Below are 20,263 nucleotides of genomic sequence, written 5' to 3'. Positions count from 1 at the left end.
TTAGTTCTTGAAAATCGTCAGATCACTGAAAAGTTTGAGAAGCTTAAGAGCATAATGAAAGATAATGATGACAGAAACGGTAAAACATATAAAGAAAATGTTCAACTAACATCAGTGCTTCGATTAAAAGAAGAATTAATCAATCAACAACTGGATGAAATCGCAAAGTTGAAACTTAAAGTTCAAGAGGCTGAAATTGAAAATGAGCGAATCCAGTTGAAGCTTAAGAGTTATAACTCCGCAAGCTTTGTTTTGCAACACATTGTTCCCAAACCCATCGGGAAAAACAAAGCTGGGAAGATGTTTACTTTGATGGAACCGGGGTGGGTTTTCATCAAGTTCCACCACCAGTTCATAACAATTATTCGAAAAAGCAATCTGGGTTGGTTGAAATTGAATAGGAGAATGAAGTTAAACTTCCTGATTCAAATTGATGTTACATTTTCTTCGTCATCATCTGATGATAGTGTTCAGACAGAGATTGTTAAAAGCACAACTGAAAGTGTTTTGATATCTGATTCAGCTGAAGATGATGGATGTTTCTTGGACAAATACATTCCGAAACAAAAGTCCAAAAACAACTTAAATGATGAATCTACTCTTGTCATGTACAAGATGTCGGGATCTGATAAGTTGTTTTCGGATTATGAGTTTCCCATTGAGAATGTTAATGTGAAAAAGCTAACAAATGTTTTCAAATTGGTTGAAGTTGAGTTGTCAGAAGTGAACAGTTTGAGTCAAACAAAGAGAAAAATGAATTTTGAGAAAGATAAAGCTTACTACAAGAAACCTGTTGTTCCACCATGTTTTTATAATAACAATCGAAACAACTGGTCGGGTGGTTATCAGGGTGGTAAGAGTTATCAAAAGAGAAATGTTCAAAACAAGAAGTTTGTTGAAAAGAAGGTGTTTGTGAACAGTTCAAGTTCACTTTCTGATGAAGAGGCAAAGATTTTTTCGAAACCGAATGAAGAATTCTTTGAAAAGAAAGTTTCACAGCCTCAGTCTGAAGGCACAAGTCGAGTAGTTGACACTCGAACATGCTTCAGATGCAATCAGGTTGGACATACTGTTCGAAATTGTACCAACTTGAAGCCTAATACTGACGTTGTGAAGTTTCGGAAAAGGAAAGTTGATGCTAAGGGCAAAGCTCCATTGGTTGTTGCGAAAAAGGCTTTGAAAAACGATAACATCAAAGTCAAAACTGAACCTGTTAAGAAAATGGTAAATAAAAATGACAAATTTTATAAACGGGTCGCGTCAACTCAACAAACATGGAAACCAAAAGTTGTGGAAAAGAAAACGAGTGTTTCAAAACCAAAGGTTTCTGAGTTGGAAAAACAATCATCTTCTACCACACCGGTGAAGATGGATGTACCTTTGGATTATTATGTAAAACTTGAAAAATCCATGGTTTCTGAAAAGAAAAATGTTCAAAAGAAAGACCAACCATCTGGTCAACCACAAAAAGATGAATTTTTCTTATATAAAAAGGTTGAGGTTGGGTCTGAAGAAAGTGTAGGATCGTTTTCGGCCCTGAATGAGTCGATCAGAAGAAATCCTATCCAAAACAAGAGGCGGAAACTAATGCTTTGGTGCGATCTCAGCCGTCTTCACTTTTAACTGTTGTTGTATTGATCACTGTAACGTTTTCAAGCTCTGACAACACTTCGGCAGCACTTCGTGGCTTACCGGAAGACAACAACCTAGACTATCTATGATTTCGCTCCTACAACCCCTATATATATAGTCTCACTGATTTCGTTCTTACATACATGTTCACATGAGCGAAATCAGGAAGTTACCTTATGAGCGAAATCAGTTCTATAGACTCACATGAGCAAAATCAGAATCATGGGGTTTCGCTCCAAATGACCACATGTCATTTGGGGCAAAATCACCTCTAATACAAGTTTCTTGATTTTCGTGCCCTGTTCTATCCTATACAACGCAAGACTCAATACAAGACGTAGTCGACAGACGGATGCACCAACAAACTCCCCCTCGGATGTTGACGGAGTCTTCAGTGTCGAGTCTTCGGTTGTCAACCTTTAGTCTTTATCAGTCTTCGATCTTCCTTTGAAGTATTTGTCATTGCAAGAATCCTCATTCTCTATCTTTATCATCAACAAACTCCTCTCCCACGGATGTTGAATCTTTAATCTTCATCACCATCAGCAAATCCAGGATTAATACTAGCTTTCCATACTTTATCATCATTGTCTTCAGACTCCCCCTCTCAGTCTGCTGGGATCGTAGTCTGGAATTCTCAGCTTCAAAATTCATTCCAAGATCATTACCTGGCACTATTCCAGCTCAGGATAGTCACCTAGCTCAAATTTACCTGCACAATCTCTTTCCAACACATAAGTTTCTTTAAAGATTAAACTTTTAAACTTTTAGAAACTATGTAAGCAGCATTTAATAATGTTTTTACATTCAGGATCTTTTTCTAGCTCTTATCATGCAAACTTAACATCTTCACATACTCTCTCCCAAACCTGTTCTTCAAGTTTAGCACTTGGAATTTCGAAAATCAGCTTCTCAACACCAGTTGTCGAAAATCTTTTTGAATTTTTCAAAATTTATGCTAAAACACACTAAAATCTTTTTGGTTTTCTGAACGAAAGTAAATGCAGAAATGAAATATTTACATACAATATTTTTGTGGGTTCATGCAAGAGGATCATATCAGTTTTGAGACAAATCACTAACACCGTTAAGCTAAATTTCATTTCAAGTTCTAAGAAATTCACCTAGATTGTCAGTATGTTTGTCCACTTAAATTTTCACACAAAGTTCAACTGTTTCGAGATACACAATTAGTGTCTTAATTACTTAAACTTATTCGTGTGTCCCACCACTTGAATATACTCCCGTATCCAGATCCCAATATTCAGTCTTACAGGTGAGTATACCACAAATGATATCTGTCAGGGGTTAAAATGCGAGGGCCATGAGAGCTCAGGTCGATACTTCCGTATACGCAGAGAGATGACGGCTTCGACTTTCGGTGTGTCCCCTTTAGAGGATCTTTTGATTACAACAGCAACGACTATCAATTTTATTGTTTCATTAACTTGCTGAGGGCGAGCTTATATTTTAAAGCTTTTGCAGAAAGCATTATCCGGGGACTAGGTCAGTATTTCCATATAGCAGAAGTCCCGGGATAATACCCCAGATATCACTGAGCATAAAGACCTAGTATCTCAGAATAAGGGACCTTTCAAACAAGATTTCAGGGGTTACCTATATATCCAAGAAGTTGTCAACCCACAGAACAAGCAAGTTTGTATTTAAATTTATATCTCGTTACAGTTTACTAAATGTGTAAAAACCTACCGACACATCCACAGTGAGATTGTTTATCACATTTTGACTTTACATTTCTTTAGCGTGTTGTGATAGTCCACTGATGTACTATCATTTCCTCTTTTATGCAACAAAACTCATTTATCATTTTTATCATGTTTTTAGCTTTTTCGAATTTTCTAATGTTTTTGGATTTTCTGAAAATTTTAGAGGATCTTTTGATTACAACAGCAGCGACTATCAATTTTATTGTTTCATTAACTTGCTGAGGGCGAGCTTATATTTCAAAGCTTTTGTAGAAAGCATTATCCGGGGACTAGGTCAGTATTTCCACACAGCAGAAGTCCCGCGATAATACCCCAGATATCACTGAGCATAAAGACCTAGTATCTCAGAATAAGGGACCTTTCAAACAAGATTTCAGGGGTTACCTATATATCCAACAAGTTGTCAACCCACAGAACAAGCAAGTTTGTATTTAAATTTATATCTCGTTACAGTTTACTAAATGTGTAAAAACCTACCGACACATCCGCAGTGAGATTGTTTATCACATTTTGACTTTACATTTCTTTAGCGTGTTGTGATAGTCCACTGATGTACTATCATTTCCTCTTTTATGCAACAAAAACTCATTTTTCATTTTTATCATGTTTCTGGCTTTTTCGAATTTTCTAATGTTTTTGGATTTTCTGAAAATTTCTTACTCCCCCTAAAATTCAAAAACATTTAACGAAAAATGAAAACAAACTGTATAGAACATGACAACTGATATCGAATTGCCTCAAATATCCATCCACTTGGCATAAACAATCAGAACTCCCCCTCACAACAAACTATTTTCCCATTAAGATTTCAAAACACTTAAGTTTGTTTTAATCAGAATGGTTTTTCCGGAAAATAAGTTTTGTTGATTTTACTACTTGTTAAGTTTTGGGGACCAAATTACCACTTTGTTTGCCAATATTTTGAATGATAGTTAATTCAAGTTCAATTTAATGACCTTGATTAACCACTTGTAGGATCAACCTAATTCAAATTCTGAACCACTTGTAAAAACAACACTCATACATACCACTTGTAGGATTAACAATTAAGCATTTCAAACCTGTTTTTCAACCAATTACCATCTGTTGGTTGAATTCTCAAGGTGCCGATTCCTACTCCACACTTACATACCTGGGAGTTCCGGAAAGTCCTGCTTTTCAAAACAAATTTTATAAGCATTTTAAAGAATGATGCCGATTCATGCTCCGCGATTACCAACTTGGGAGCTCCGGCAAGTCAGGTTTTTATTCTTTGAAAAATATATCCACCCAAGCCTCACCTTCCTTGGGTGTAGCAACATCTTCTTCTTCATCTTTTCTTTCAACAGACTTGTGAACACGTCTTTTCGAAGCTTAAAATTCTTTGACACTTTTGGCCTTACCATTGACCATTTGTCCAAAGATACGTTTCACATTACCGTTGAAAGTCTTTTCAACATCAAATTTCTTCTTGTCAGAATAAAATTGATTTGAAATTTCTACTTTTCCAACTTTCTTCATAAAATTTTCAGCACGCAAAGGTGGAAAATTTTCATCATTCATAGTTGGAACTGTTTTTTCAACCTTTTTCTCAACATTTGGCTCCTCTGATTTTGTGGAATCAGATTCATCACCAGAATTGTTACTTGAACCTTTCACAACCCATTTTTGATTTTTTACATTTTCTTTTCTTTTCAAAACACTCTTTGAACATTCTCCCTTTTCAAAAGTCGAATTTTCAAAGCCTGTAAATTTTCGGGTTGAAAGTTCAGTTTTCTCAACAACTTTCGCTTTCAGTTTACCAGAGACTTCCTGTTTTTGTTTGAATGTCTTCGGACAGTCCCTAGCAACATGACCAACAGTTTTACACTGAAAATAGGATCTCTTTTCAATCTTTTTCTGAACAACATTCTTCGTCAATTCTTCTTGCTTCTTGGCAAGGAATTCCTGATTTGTCTGCTTTCTGAATGCTTGTTCTTTCTCAGCTTCTGATGTTTTTCCTGAAACACACAGTTTTTGGTTTATAAACTTTTTCATTTTTATAATTTTTTGGTTGATTAAATCCAAGACCTTTCTTTTTGAAATTACGATTATGGTTTGGTTTCTTTTGGAAACTATAACCACAATTGTAACCCATTTTTTTGTTAATTCCTTGTTGTTCTTTTGAAGTGTATTGTTTAGGTTTTCCGATAAGATTTAAAACTTTTATTTCAGAAATATTAATTTCTGTAATTTTGAAAACCTTTTGAATCATTTCAAATCTGACACTTCTTATTGGAAAACTTTCATCAGAATATAATTTGTCAGAATCTTTCAAAGTATATGCCACTTTGAATGATTCATCATTCAAATTAGATTTTGATAGTAAAAAATCTTTATCATAAACCCGTTTGTCCTTTTTGATTGTTATCAGACTCGGCATTTGACTTGGATTTGGACTCCGGTTTTGACTCCTCACAGTCATCTTTATCTAACACCTGATCGACCACACTTTTTATCAACTTTGACTCATGATCAGTGTCGGATAACGTGTACGTGACATCAATATTTTCTGGCAAGTTATCTGACGGCCCAGACTCCCATTGTAAGTTTATTGCCTTTTTTACTCTCTCGGAATTTGGATTTCGAGGTGAATATCCATTTTTGACCGGGGGCGGACATCTGTGATAGATAACACTCGGTTTTTTTTAAAAAAACTCCACTTTATCTTCCTCTTCTGTCACGGATTTCTTTTCTTCTGAAGTCTTCACTCCTTCAAACGTCTTCAATTCCTCCACGATCGGATAAATCCTGTCAACAACAAAAGTAGAACATGAGTAACTATGCAATAAATTGCTAACTCTCTCAGTTTCTATTTTCTGTGTTGCTAGCTTCAGTTCCAGATCAGCACATTTCTTTATGTAAAAGTTAACATCATCAAGCTGTCTTATGTAGGCTCCTTTGAGTGTGTTCATTGCTACAGCTTGTTCACTGTTTGACTCAGTGTATTTGTTGATCTCTCTGTTCATTGTATCATATGATTCTTTTAATCTGTTAATGTTGTGCAACAATTCATTGTTTTGCTTGATCAACGAGTCACAATTCTCACACTTCTCAGAAACTTTGACTGCTTCAGTATCAACTTTGATTTCAAACTCTGGAACAACTTTGACTGTTCTGTTTGATTGGAAAAACTCATTTCTTCTTTTTCTCTGGGCTTCAGCTTCAGCTTTTAGCCTTTCTACTTCTTCTTCCTCCTCTTCAATCTGTCTCTGTCTTTCTTCTGCAGCTTCCATGACTTTTCTGCACTTTTCTGCCCATTTCAGATCGTAAGCATTAGCAATGAAAGCTTTAGCATTTGACGTCCCTTTTGACATCTCTTTGTTCATTAATTCTTGATCTGGGCAAAAATTGTCCCAATTGAAACCTTCAGCCAATTTTTCATCATCTTGTTCTGCCAAACACACTTTGCTGTTTGTTGGAAGATATTTGTCCCAGCTAAAATTATCATACTTTCCTTGATTAACTAGGCATGCTCTTTTTGAATCTTCAATTACACCTCTCCCATGTGCAGTTTGTGCCTGATGCGATGCTTGAGGTGTGATTTGATGCTAAATCGCCTTTTTGTGATAATCGTTGTTTCCAAAAGGGTTCTGGGCTCCACTAGCTTCACGATTTTTGCACTCCCTCTTGAAATGCCCCTTTTCCCTGCAACGAAAACATGTAACTTTAGATTTATCAAAGCCTAAGGTTGAAACATTTGCATCACGGAAATCATCTCTTCCCGTAATTTGTTTAAACTTCTCAGCTCGTCTCAACACACTAGCCATGCACCATTTAATGTCCATCAATTCCATTTCCTCAGCATCTATTTGATTGTAATCCTCTTTCGTGAGCATTGGATTACCGATCTTTCCGGCCACAAAACTACTATATGATTCTAAAATCATTCCCAACAAAGACATTTGATTTTTAGCAACCTCTTCAGTATAATCTTGATCATTTTCAAGACTTAGAACAATATTGCACTGAAGTTTTCTTCCATTCTTTGTTACTGAAATGTTTGGATCAAATGATGAAAATCTTGTGCTGCTTGATCCCTGGGATTTCTTTTCAGAAGAATCTTTCACACTGAAAGCAGTTTCAACTTTTGGAGAAAGATTTGTCGTTCTAGTAACGCCACTCTTGTAATACAAGCTGATGTCCTGTTCTCCATCATAATTCTTCATCCTGGCGATCTTCCTCTGCTCCATCTCTTGAGCTTCCAGGTGTTTGATGAAATCTCCCAGTGTCATCTTTTTATAATCTTTTCTGTTAGATCTCAGCATCATCAGAAAAGTTCCCCAGATTTCATGAGGTAGCGCATCTGCAAGTTTTTCAATTAATTCACCAGTATCCTTTTTAATTCCAGGTTTTGACATATTTCTCACAAAGTTACAATATCTTTCAATTATTTGCTTGGTGTTTTCAGATTTCAAACCACGGAATAAATCGAATTCTTTCTTCATGAGTGACATTTTGTTTTTCAGCATATCATCACTTCCTACAAATTTTGCTTCCAATTCAGTCCAAATTGAATGAGCAGTTCCATCATGTTGAAGCAGGATCAAAATTTCCTCTTTAATTGCTTGCTGAAGCAGACTCACCATCAGTTTTTCATCTCTATATTTCTTTTTATCTTCTGTACTCATTTCTCTAATTGTTAACTGATTATTATTCCTTGTGGGCCTAACATACGGCTCTTCAGTGTGTTCCCACGCATCCAAATGATAAGCCTCAACCCAATTTCCAAATCATTTGGACCATGCATTGTAATCATCAATATGCATGAGTTTGGGCGGTTTCTGAGATGTCCCGGTTTCATTTTCAAGTAAAGCATTCTGTGTGATTGTAATCGGGCTAGCAAAAGCGTTATAAAATTCGTTGTCCATTGTTCAGATGTCCAGAAGTTCACTAAATTCCAAGTTTAGGCAAAATTGAATTTGGAGCGAAATCCCAAATTGACCTTAGAGCGAAATCAGCAAGTTCAGTTCGAGCAAAATCCTAATGTGACACTGGAGCGAAATCAACTTGTTGTTTATGAGCGAAATCACACTACACCCTTGAAGCGAAATCAGGTGGTAACTATAAGCGAAATTATATTTTTATGTCCACAAGAGCGAAATTAGCTTGATCTCTAGAGCGAAATCCCAACTATCTTTGTGATTTTGAGCGAAATCAGTTATGAAGTCATCATTTTCACGAGTCACCACGAGCGAAACCTCAAAAATACTAAGTTTTAGGTTGATTTTAGCTTTGAAACTTTCAAGGGTTTATTAATACATGATTACGAGTGCTGTGTGTGAAAATGAGCTTATTTTACTGAGAAAAATTTTCAAAAATGAGAAAGAAGGTGTAGAAAATCAGAATATGCAACTGAAATGGCAAGAACTCTTCCTCCTGAGCTCTGATACCACTTGTAGGATCGTTTTCAGCCCTGAATGAGTCGATTAGAAGAATTCCTATCCAAAACAAGAGGCGGAAAATAATGCTTTGGTGCGATCTCAGCCGTATTCACTTTTAACTGTTGTTGTATTGATCACTGCAACGTTTACAAGCTCTGACAACACTTCGGCAGCACTTCGTGGCTTACCGGAAGACAACAACCTAGATTATCTATGATTTCGCTCCTACAACCCCTATATATATAGTCTCACTGATTTCGCTCTTACATACATGTTCACATGAGCGAAATCAGGAAGTTACCTTATGAGCGAAATCAGTTCTATAGACTCACATGAGCGAAATCAGAATCCTGGGGTTTCACTCCAAATGACCACATGTCATTTGGGGCGAAATCACCTCTAATACAAGTTTCTTGATTTCCGTGCCCTGTTCTATCATATACAACGCAAGACTCGATACAAGACGTAGTCGACAGACGGATGCACCAACAGAAAGCCTGAAAATGAATGATAAAAATTTTCCGCCACTTTACCCTACAAAATCTCACATTAAAGTTGAGTTACCTGAGTCAAAACAGGCTTGGGTAGCTTCCAAATCTAACTAAGTGTGTGTGGTGTTTGCCAGAGCTTCCTTGATCGCGAAGCATGAATCGGCATCCTTATTGAAGTTTTTTTTTTAAGTCATGTTGTGATATGTGCAGGATCTTCCAAGATTAGTTTCACGATGGATTATGGATAGTGGAGCTTCTCGACATATGACAGGGAAGACTGCATTGTTTTATGATGTGAGAAATTTCAATGGAGGATATGTTGGATTCGCGGGTAATCAAGGTGGTAGGATTATTGGTGAAGGAACGTTATCCAATGGGATTGTGACGTTTGAGAGAGTTAACTACATTGCTGAGCTGGAGAACAATCTGCTGAGTATCTCCCAGATCTGTGACAGGATGTATACCACTCACTTCACTGATAAAGAATGTTTGATCTTGAAGCCAGGATTTGTTATTCCTGAGGAATGGATTATCATGAGGGCACCAAGAGTTAATGATCTGTACGTGTTGGACATGAGCGTAGCTACTACAACCACGGGTCAGGCTCATTGTTTTGTGTCAAGAGCAACTGAGAAAGAATCGAGATTGTGGCACCGCAAGATGGGGCATATACATCTAAGAAAAATGAATCACTTGGTGCACAACGATTTGGTTACAGGAGTTCACGTTAAAGGTTTTCATCTGGAAGGGGAGTGCATTAGCTGTGTTAAAGGCAAGCAGAAGAAAAAGTCACACCCTACAAAGCAAATCAATTCAGTTTCAAGACCTCTGGAGAGACTTCACATGGATTTATTCGGTCCTGTGAATGTCAAAAGTATTACAGGAGACTACTACTATTTGGTCGTTACTGATGATTATTCCAGATTTTCATGGGTATCGTTTTTGAAGTCAAAATATGAAACTTATGATAGTTTGATGGCATTGTTCAAAAAGATTGAGAATCTGTACCAAAGGCGTATCAGAAGAATTCGTAGTGATAATGGTACTGAATTCAAGAACAGCAAGATGGACGAATTTTGTGATGAAAAGAGGTATATTGCATGAGTTTAGTGCTCCGTACACTCCGCAGCAAAATGGAGTCGCAGAACACAAAAACCGGACACTAATCGAGACGGCTAGAACAATGCTCGCAGATTCAAAGTTACCAATAAATTTTTGGGCTGAAGCTATTTCCGTCGCATGCTATACGCTCAACAGAGTTCTCACTGTCAAGAAGTTCAACAAAACATGCTTTGAATTGATCAATAACCGCAAACCTAATTTGAAGTATCTAGAACCGTTCGGGTCACCCTGTACTGTTATAAAGCCTCATGGAAAGTTTGGTCCGAAATGCATTGAGGGTATATTTGTTGGTTATGCAAGCCCTATGCGACGTGTTTTCGTTCCAAGTGAGAAGCGGATTATTGAAGCTGCAAATGTTGAATGTCAAGGTTATACAATGCCGCCGCAGAATCCAGGAGATTCATAGCGTTATCATTATGAAAAGTTGTGGGATTCGTTTGACATGAGAGAAGAATTAGAGGAAGAAGAAGATTTCTTTGATGAGTTGGATATTTTGCGAGAGTACGAGTCGCAGCAAAGGTTCCCAGCTGAGTATTCTAGAAGACCACGAGAAACTTCAAATGATGATGAAGCAGGTCCTAGCAATGCTGGTGAACATGATGATGTCCAACAAGATGAAGTTGCTCCTGGTAATCAGTCGGCAGAGAATGATAATCAAGAAGCTGAGAACATGCCAGTATTTGATCATGGTGATTCAGATTCTGAGGGGGAGCAGATCCAGATTTCAAGTCAAACAAACCCAGTCGGTGAACAAGGTGCAAATCAGAATGTTACTAATCTGGAAGGCAATGTGGATGTTCAAAGCGAAGTAATGCCACGAACTCTTTTATACCATCCAGAGGAGTTGATCATTGGAGAGTTGCAATCGGGCGTTCGCATGAGACGTCAAATTGACCAAGGGCTTACATGTTTTTATTATACAGTAGCACCTTTACAAACTGAATTTTCATTGAGTTGTTTTATTTAGCAGATTGAACCGCGAACTTACAAAGAGGCGCTTACTGAAGACTCTTGGGTCATTGCGATGCAAGAAGAGTTAAGTCAGTTTGAAAAGTTGGGAGTGTGGAAGCTAGTGGATTTGCCAGATGGTCATAAGAAAATCAATACAAAATGGGTATTTAAATGTAAGAGAGACGACAGAGGAGTTGTTGTACGAAACAAAGCTCGACTCGTTGTTCAGGGCTTTAGTCAACAGGAGGGGATTGATTTTACTGAAGTATACGCTCCTGTGGCACGACTAGAAGCAATCAGAATTTTCCTGGCATTTGCATCTTGGAAGAACTTTAAAGTATATCAGCTAGATGTAAAATCGGCGTTTCTTTATGGGAAGGTTAAAGAGGAGGTTTATGTCGGACAGCCGTCGGGCTTTACCGATCCGATCCACAAAAACAAGGTCTACTTATTGGAAAAAGCGCTGTATGGTTTACACCAGGCCCCGAGAGCTTGGTACGAGACTTTGTCTCAACACCTACTAGCCAACAGCTTCATTCGTGGAAAAGTGGATGCCACTCTCTTCACTAAAGAGGTCGACGGACATCTTCTGATCGTACAGATTTATGTGGATGATATAATTTTTGGGTCAACAAATGAGAGTCTGTGCAAAGACTTTGAATCAGTAATGAAGCAAAAATTCGAAATGTCATCAATGGGGGAAATGAAATTCTTTTTGGGTCTACAAGTTGAACAACTACCTGAGGGAATTTTCATTCACCAGACGAAGTACGTGCATGATATTCTAGAGAAATTTGGGATGTCAAGTTCTACTCCAGCTGCTACCCCATTTGCAACAAATCATGGGATTCACCCAGATCTCACCGGAGACAGGGCTGATGAGACGTTTTATCGATCCATGATAGGCTCATTGATGTACTTAACTGCTTCACGTCCTGATATCATGTACCCAACGTGCCTCGCAGCAAGATATCAATCTGACCCGAGAGCTTCGCACATGATTATTGTGAAGAGGATATTACGCTACCTGAAAGGAACTCCTACATTGGGGTTGTGGTATCCTAGAAAAGGCGACTTTACGCTCGAAGGGTATTCCGACTCGGATTTCGGATGCTACAAAGTCAATGCTAAATCAACAACTGCAGGATGCCAGTTCTTTGGACCTCGCTTGGTTACCTGGCAGTGTAAGAAACAAAAGGCTGTGGTGCTATCTACATGTGAAGCGGAGTACGTGTCTGCTAGCAGTTGCTGCTCTCAGATCCTGTGGATACAGCAACAGATGCGCGACTATGGTTTGCAGGTTCTTAACACACCTCTTTTTGTTGATAATGAGGCCGCAATTAATATAACAAAAAATCCAGTACATCACGCTAAAACTAAACATATAGAAATTCGACATCACTTCATTCGAGATTGCTTTGAGAAGAAGTTAATTCGAATTGAGAAAATCCACACTGACGAACAGAAAGCTGATTTACATACCAAAGCTTTTGACAAAACACGTTTTAAACATCTTTTAAAAACTGAACGGTATGAAGCTTCTTTCGCTGTCGGATGGCATTATTGGTGTTGATGAAGGTACTGTTGTAGATGATGATGAGAAACAATTTGCAATGGTTTGTCGATTTTTTACTTGTTTTGGTATTTAGGGGGAGTAGATATAAAGTCAAAAATACAAAAACATGATAAAATTTTAAAATTCAAAAACAATATAAAATTGAAAAAGAGCTTGTGTAAAAAGGGAAAGTGATAGTACATCAGTTTGACAGTTTCTGTACGCTAAAGATTTGTAAAGAATTAAATGCGTTAAACAGTCTCACTGATGATGTGTCGATAGGTTTTTGCACATTTAGTAGATTTGTTCGGGATATAAATCTAAAATTTCAAAATGAAACTTATTTCGTGGGGAACACTACTTGGATATACAGGTAACCCCTGAAGTCTCGTTTGAAAGGTCCCTTATTCTGAGATACTAGGTCTTTATACTCAATGATATCTAGGGTATTATTCCGGGACTTCTGCTGAATGGAAGTTATGACCTAGTCCCCGAATAATACTTTCCGCAAATGCTTGAAACATAGCATCGCCCTCAGCAACTTGATTAAACAATAAAATTGATAATCATTGCCGTTGAAACAAAAGATCCTCTAAAGAGGACACACCGAAAAGTCGAAGCCGTTATCTCTCTGCGTATACGGAAGTATCGACCTGAGCTCTCACGGCCCTCGCATTTAACCCCTTACAGATATCATCTGTGGTATACTCACCTGTAAGACTGAATATTGGGATTCTGGATACGGGAGTATATTCAAGAGGTGGGACACATGAATGAGTTAAATTCCTAAAACATCTAATTCGTATCCTGAATAAATTGAAATTTGTGTGAGAATTTAAAGTGGATCAGTATATCGACAATCTACGTGAATTGTTTAATTCTGAGTATGAAATTAAGCTTAACGGTACTAGTAACTTGTCTGATAAGCTGATATGATTCCCTGACACGCTCACCAAAAATATGTTTGTAAATAGTTTACATTCTGCAATTTAAGTTTCTGTATTTCATTTCCTAGTTTAGAAACTTTATTAAAAAATCCAAAAAGATTTTATTTCTGCTTTATTTTCTGACAAACCAAAGTGGAGAGTTGATCGTTGGATTCTTGAAAGATTGAAGCAGATGCAGGAAAAGTTCTGGTCTGGAAAATGAGGAGAGTTTATCTTGATGATGATTGGATTGTTAAAAGTCAAAAACAGGTTCATTAACTTGATAGTTGTTATTTTTTTTAAAATGTTTTGAAGATGATGAACTAAATCAGTTTGTTTTGTCTGAAATCAACCAAGGTCAATAAGTTGGACTTGGTAGATTAATTGAGTAATCAGGGTCATTAACTTGGACCTGAATACTTGAGTGGATTTCTAAAGATGATTAATTTTGTGATTTATTGTTAAAATCAATACATTGTAATGTTATTGGTTGAGTAACAGGTTGTAGATTCTATCATCTCCATGGCTCAAAAAGTTAAAGTTTGAACCAGACAAAGATCCTAGATCCCAGCATACCGAGAGGGGGAGTCTGAGAAAGGGGAATCTAGAGTTCTGGATCAACAGTCAAAGGGGAGATTGAAGATAGAGACAGGAAGAGATCCTGAACCTGTGAAGAGAGAGTTGTTACAATGAGGAGACAGAGTTGGAGAAAAGACCAAGACTGAAGACTCGACGCCGAAGACTTCGTCAACATCCAAGGGGGAGTCTGTTGGTGCACTGAATGTCTGTTTACTGCGTCTTAATCGAGTCTTAGGTCTAGATAGGTTAGATTGGAGCACGGAAATCAAGGATAGGGTTTTAGAGTGTGATTCCGCTCCAAATGACACTCATGTCATTTGAAGCGAAATCAGAATTATCATGTGATTCTGCTCCTAGTGTATTTAGGTGATTCCGCTCCAAACTTAATAGGTGATTCCGCTCCTGATGATGATCATGGGGTTCCGCTCGAACCGTTTCGAGCGGAATCAACATCACTATAAATACCTAATGTGTGATCTCATTCAGTAACTTTTGGAGCGGAATTAGAGTCGAGGTGCTGCCGAATTTTTGTCAGAAATCATTGTAATCGACTCGGAAAGCGTTAATTGAAAAGAAATTAAAAGGATAAAGTTGTGTGACTTCATTTACTTTGATTCCACCTCTGTATATGAAGATGAACTGCCTTTTACTGACTGCTTAGGGTCATAACACGGTCCAACAAGCACAAACGGTGGGTAGTCATCATCCTCGATCCACCCGTTACGGGTGTCAGCATAACGAGGATCAATGTGAGAAGCAAACGGTGCATGGTCAGCATGCACAGGGGCTGAAACAGGTACTACCGGTGCAATAATGGGTGCATCAATAACAGGAGCATCAGGAATCGGTGGCAACTCGACGGGCGCAACAATGACAGGTGGTGCTATGTCTGGTATATCGACATGATCAGGCTCAGGTAAAGGGTCTGGTAAATGTGCATCAGCTGGGGCCTCAATGGGGTCATAAGCAACGACCGGCTCCGGACCAACAGGAGCAGGCTCATCAGGCAAAAACTCGACCTCTGGCTCTGGGTCAACGTCGAGGAAAACGAGAGGCGCGACAGACATCGCCATGTCCGAGTCGGAATCAGAGGAATAGAGTTGTATGCCCTGGGCGTGCGGTGAAGCGGACGCTACAGACTCGAATGAGTGAGCACCAAACAGATCAAAAGGAGCCGCCTCAATGGGAGCCTCGACTGGAATGACGGGATCAGCAATGGGCACATCAGCAGGAATCTCAGCCAAGGGAACAACAGGGTCGACAACAGGATCATCAGCAAAAGGGACATCAGCATCCATGAGGGCCACTCCATCTTGGTCACCCTCCAGGGGACCCTCTAAGAACAAATCGACGTCATCATCGGTGAACTCATCATGAGGCAGATCCTCGAGAGGAACTGCGGCAAGCGGTAGAGGAGCAGGGACCTGAAGAAGAGGTAGGTCCCCACCTAAAGGGCCATCAGCAATAGGAATATCATCTCCAAAATCAGGAAGAGCAAACGGCTGGAAATCATCCTCATCCGTGCTAGTAGTGTCTGACGTGTACACCTCACTCTCTGGCAGAATCTCATCGTCCGACACGATCGCTAAAGGGTCCAAAGTGTCCGATACTCCAGCATCTGAAGATGATGGCATGGTGTCTGTAACACAACCACACATATGCACATATATCAACATGAAATCAAATAAACACGTAAGTCACAATAATGCAAACAAGTAATCCTCCTAGTCTCCCCAGACTACCCCTCCCAGCCTCTCAGACTGAACTCCCTAGCCTCTCAGACTAACTCCCTGGTCTCTAAGACCAACCTCCCAGTCTCTAAGACTAAACCTTCCCCATCTCTAAGATTGAACTCCTCAGTCTCTAAGACTGAACCTCCCTCAGTCTCTAAGACTGAACCTCCCTCGGTCTCTAAGACTGAACCTCCCTCGGTCTCTAAGACTGAGCCTCCCAGCCTCTAAGGCTAAACTCCCTCAGTCTCTAAGACTGAAATATAACTTTGAAAAGTGTATTTGTGCCTTTTTGTTTGTAAAAATGTTTTGTACCCTGGATCTGGATGTTTAGTGTATGCAATGTAAAAATATTTTCGTGAGAGCCTTGTGATCATAGTCTAGACTCGAGAAAGAATCCTAGTTCGCTATGATCGAGGCTCTGATACCAAACTGTCACACCCTGGCTTTTGCGGAAGCGTGGGTTTATTTGGTGTGACTTCTTAATACCATAGCAACAATCATAACAATGTTATATGAAAATAAAACACATGATGATCATCCATTCATTAAATTTAAAATTTACCACAACATCATTGTTTAAAATGTCGACACATAAAACAAGTTACAACCATGACATAATTAAAACGTGTTCATACGACACAACAAAAGACTTAAATAAAAAACCGTGGTTTAGAGACATGTAACCCGTCCAGGTAAGAGTTACACCTCCTAAACCTGGATGACATTATTATTCCCTACGCAACTTGACACGATTGCACACTTCGCCAAATCCATTAATTTTCTGAATTACATGTAGTTTGAACAATCAACAAAAGATGAGCGAGTTCATGTAAAAGTGAATATGTATAAACCTTTCATGTATGAATAAAAGTCCCTGGTATGTAGCAATAAGGAAAAAGAGATCACCAATGGGTTACAAAGCCACTGGTATGTGTGAAAAGGTGCAGGAAGACTCAAACCTAGCAAATTTGTTACCGGGCTTCGGCTGTAAGACACAGTCACCTCTATGGGCCGCCCCGGCCTCATGGGTGTGGGCTAGCTACACCCAAATAGATCTATCACTCTTGTGTCCCTCGTTCCTAACAACGAGGATTGATGGCCTTAAGTGTTGTACCCACCCTTCAATCCAAACTCGGTCTGCTACGCGACGACCTACACGTACTAATGCCTATTAGACGGATGGGTCGTGCCTTGGCTTAGGGTTTAGTGTTTTGAATTGCGTTACTTTGATATTTTCCCAAGCTTGTGACTACTTGTTAAAATAATAATAATTATTTTAACTTAACTTTTGTTTTTAGGAAAAATAGTTAGGCAACTATTTCGTATCCACACTTCTCAAGTATTTTATATGTGTATTTCCTTCCCAAGGATGGGGGTATTTATACATGTACACTTGTAATTCCAAAAAATATATTTTAAGTCCCACTTAGAAAAATATATTTAAATTACTTGTCTTAAAACATCTTAATTCAAAAAATATATATTTTCCCAAAAATATTATATTTTACTTCAGAAATTTTCCAAAATAATATTTTACCAAAAATATACGTGTAAAAGTATTTTTCTGAAATATTACATAAGTTACGTTTTAGCGTTTCGTATTGCATTAATAATTGCGTAACTTGAATATTTATTTCGTGAGGGTTTTGGGTATTATTTTGGAGTCATAATTTCATAGTATACATAAGTTGTATTATTTTACTCTAACAATAATATAACTAGTTCACAAAATAAACAAATAATCACACAAGAGTTTTAGTATAAATATATATTCTAAATATATATTTATCAAATTTTATTTACGAAAATCAACCTCCGGCACTTAGTATTTTTGTAATAAAATTCATGGCGAAGTTTATTTTGAAAACAAGGTTAAAAATATAATTGTAAACACTTACTAGAAAAATATTTTCTAAGTGTTGAAATTTTAGAAAAAATTCGCCAGAGTTTCCTTTGTAAATGGAGGCGCCCATGCTTACTAGCATATCATTTTCTTTTCAAAAATCCATTCAAACAATTCTTAATCAACAATATACAATCTCTATTTACCAACTTGTCAAAAACAAGCATAAACTATAAACTTATGAACTTGAAAATTTATAAAAGTATGTAGTAACTTACTAGCATACTTAGTAAGTCTTGTTACCTTTAAAAATGCGATTAGTTCCTTAAAAACTTCATTTTTAAAGAGTTTGAATATTCACATCTTCTAAACATATTTTCTAAAAATATTTCTTTGTAAAATTTTCTTATTACACAAGTGTTTCTACACTTGTTTATCCACCAAAAATGTGTTAAGTTTATGTAAGATCCAAGTTTTAACGAAACTCATACTTTTTCACTTGGTTCTTTCAAAAAACCACTCATGGATCTGTAGATCTACAAGATTATAACCTACTTTGATCTTTATTTTTCAAGAAAACATCCATTTATTCAAGTTCATAGTTTATGTGTGGATGATTCCATCATCCTACAACATTTTATCTTTCTCATCTTGCTAGATCATGTTTTTTAATCATGATCTAGCAAGACCATATGATGATCCATATCATTTCTACTAGCAAACAATTATCAACAAGCATAACAACACATGAATATAATGATTTCCTCATCATTTTAACCATACTTTATCACTAAGTTGGTTTATGTTCAAGACTTTGTTTATGTTTTTAGTGTTTCTTGAGATTTCATCATTCTTTTAACTATTAACCATTAAAAACATGAAGTGGATGAAGATCTAAGAGACTTACCACTAGCACAAGGCTAGGGGAGTTCAAGTGATGAAAAGTGGTGGTTAAAAGAAGATAAGAGAGGTCCTTGAGCTTCCGAACACACCGAGCTTCGTTGTATGATCTCTAACACTCTTGGATGTATGTGGATTGCATGAAAGAGCTTGCATGATGATGATGGTGGTTGTGGTGGCTCACGGCTGAACCAAGGAAGAGAGGGAGAGAAGAGTTTGAGTGAAATGGATGTTGTGAAGTGAGAAGGTGAGGGTCTTGAAGTTAACTCTTATATCCTCCATCAAGCTATTATCTCATGTGTAATATGTTTCTTAATCCACCAACATAATCCATTTTAATAATCAAACAAATCTATGGGTGGGGACACCCATGGTAACCGTCTCCAGGGGGGGTATAGGGTTGGGTTTCAATGTTTAGTTACAATCTAGTTAGAAAATAATTGGAATAATTAGTGGTTTATGGTGTGTTATTAAATATATAGTGTGTTAGGGTGTTCGGGGACTCTAACTAGCTTAGAAAAATAAAGACAATGTGTTTGACAATATTTTTGTGTTTCGGGTAATGTCCGGTTGTTCCGTTGGGTGTTGTTCTGTTAAAGTGCTTAATTAATCCATAATGTGTCTTTTATAATACTTTTAGTGACACTCTTAATTCCCGACACTTTGGGAAGTATACAGGACTAGTTTGTCAAATTTTTACACCTTACTAGCATCATTAAATGCTGAATTTTGTTATTAAATGCAGAATTCTGCATTTAGTGTGTGTTTTAGGCACTTCCCGACAGTATACTATCACCTAGTGACGCAGTTTTATGGTCTTCACTTCCCTACACTCCCTACTAGTATAGTACCCTGTCTCTGGCTCATACTGGCCTCAAAACATTGTCTGTCTAGGTGCTGGCATTGTCAGCATGTTTTCTGGGTTATCCGCTCACTGTGCTAACTGTGCTTTGTGCATCAAGTTTGTCACTAAAGTTTGTGTGAATTAAATGGAGTGACAGTATGAAATGTGATGCATATGTATGTATGTAACAGAAATCAGAAAACAGTTTATTCACAGTTGTAATCAAGCACAGTCATTAAGCACAAATTAATTATTAATTAAGTGTACGGATACCTGTAATTGGGAGGGTTGTCACAGCTCTAACATTGCACGACTTGAAAATTCCACGAAAGATGAAAGGTCACCCTAATATATATATATATATATATATATATATATATATATATATATATATATATATATATATATATATATATATATATATATATATATATATATATATATATATATAATGGAAGTATCTATAGAAAACCCTTATAATTTAGAAAACTTGGGAAACTCTAACCTCCCGAATTTTTAAAAAAAAAAAAATTACACATGTTATATACATGTTTTTAA

At 37.4% G+C, this 20,263-nt stretch overlaps 1 protein-coding gene across 1 annotated transcript; it reads right to left on the bottom strand.

The window, feature by feature from the left end:
- Positions 1-14,990: 14,990 nt before the first annotated feature.
- On the bottom strand, positions 14,991-16,019 carry LOC110920367 (SH3 domain-containing protein C23A1.17-like). The gene has a single exon (XM_022164578.1). It carries the CDS (start codon positions 16,017-16,019, stop codon positions 14,991-14,993), a length of 1,029 nt encoding a protein of 342 aa, XP_022020270.1.
- Positions 16,020-20,263: the final 4,244 nt, after the last annotated feature.

This window comes from Helianthus annuus, chromosome 16 (genome assembly GCF_002127325.2).
Source record: "Helianthus annuus cultivar XRQ/B chromosome 16, HanXRQr2.0-SUNRISE, whole genome shotgun sequence".
Taxonomy (NCBI): domain Eukaryota; kingdom Viridiplantae; phylum Streptophyta; class Magnoliopsida; order Asterales; family Asteraceae; genus Helianthus; species Helianthus annuus.
The sequence above is the reverse complement of the archived record's forward strand: the minus strand, read 5'-3'. Positions and strand labels throughout refer to the sequence as shown.

Coding starts and splice junctions, on each gene's coding strand:
- LOC110920367 (XM_022164578.1), bottom strand. CDS start 16,019: ATGCCATCATCTTCAGATGCTGGAGTATCGGACACTTTGGACCCTTTA.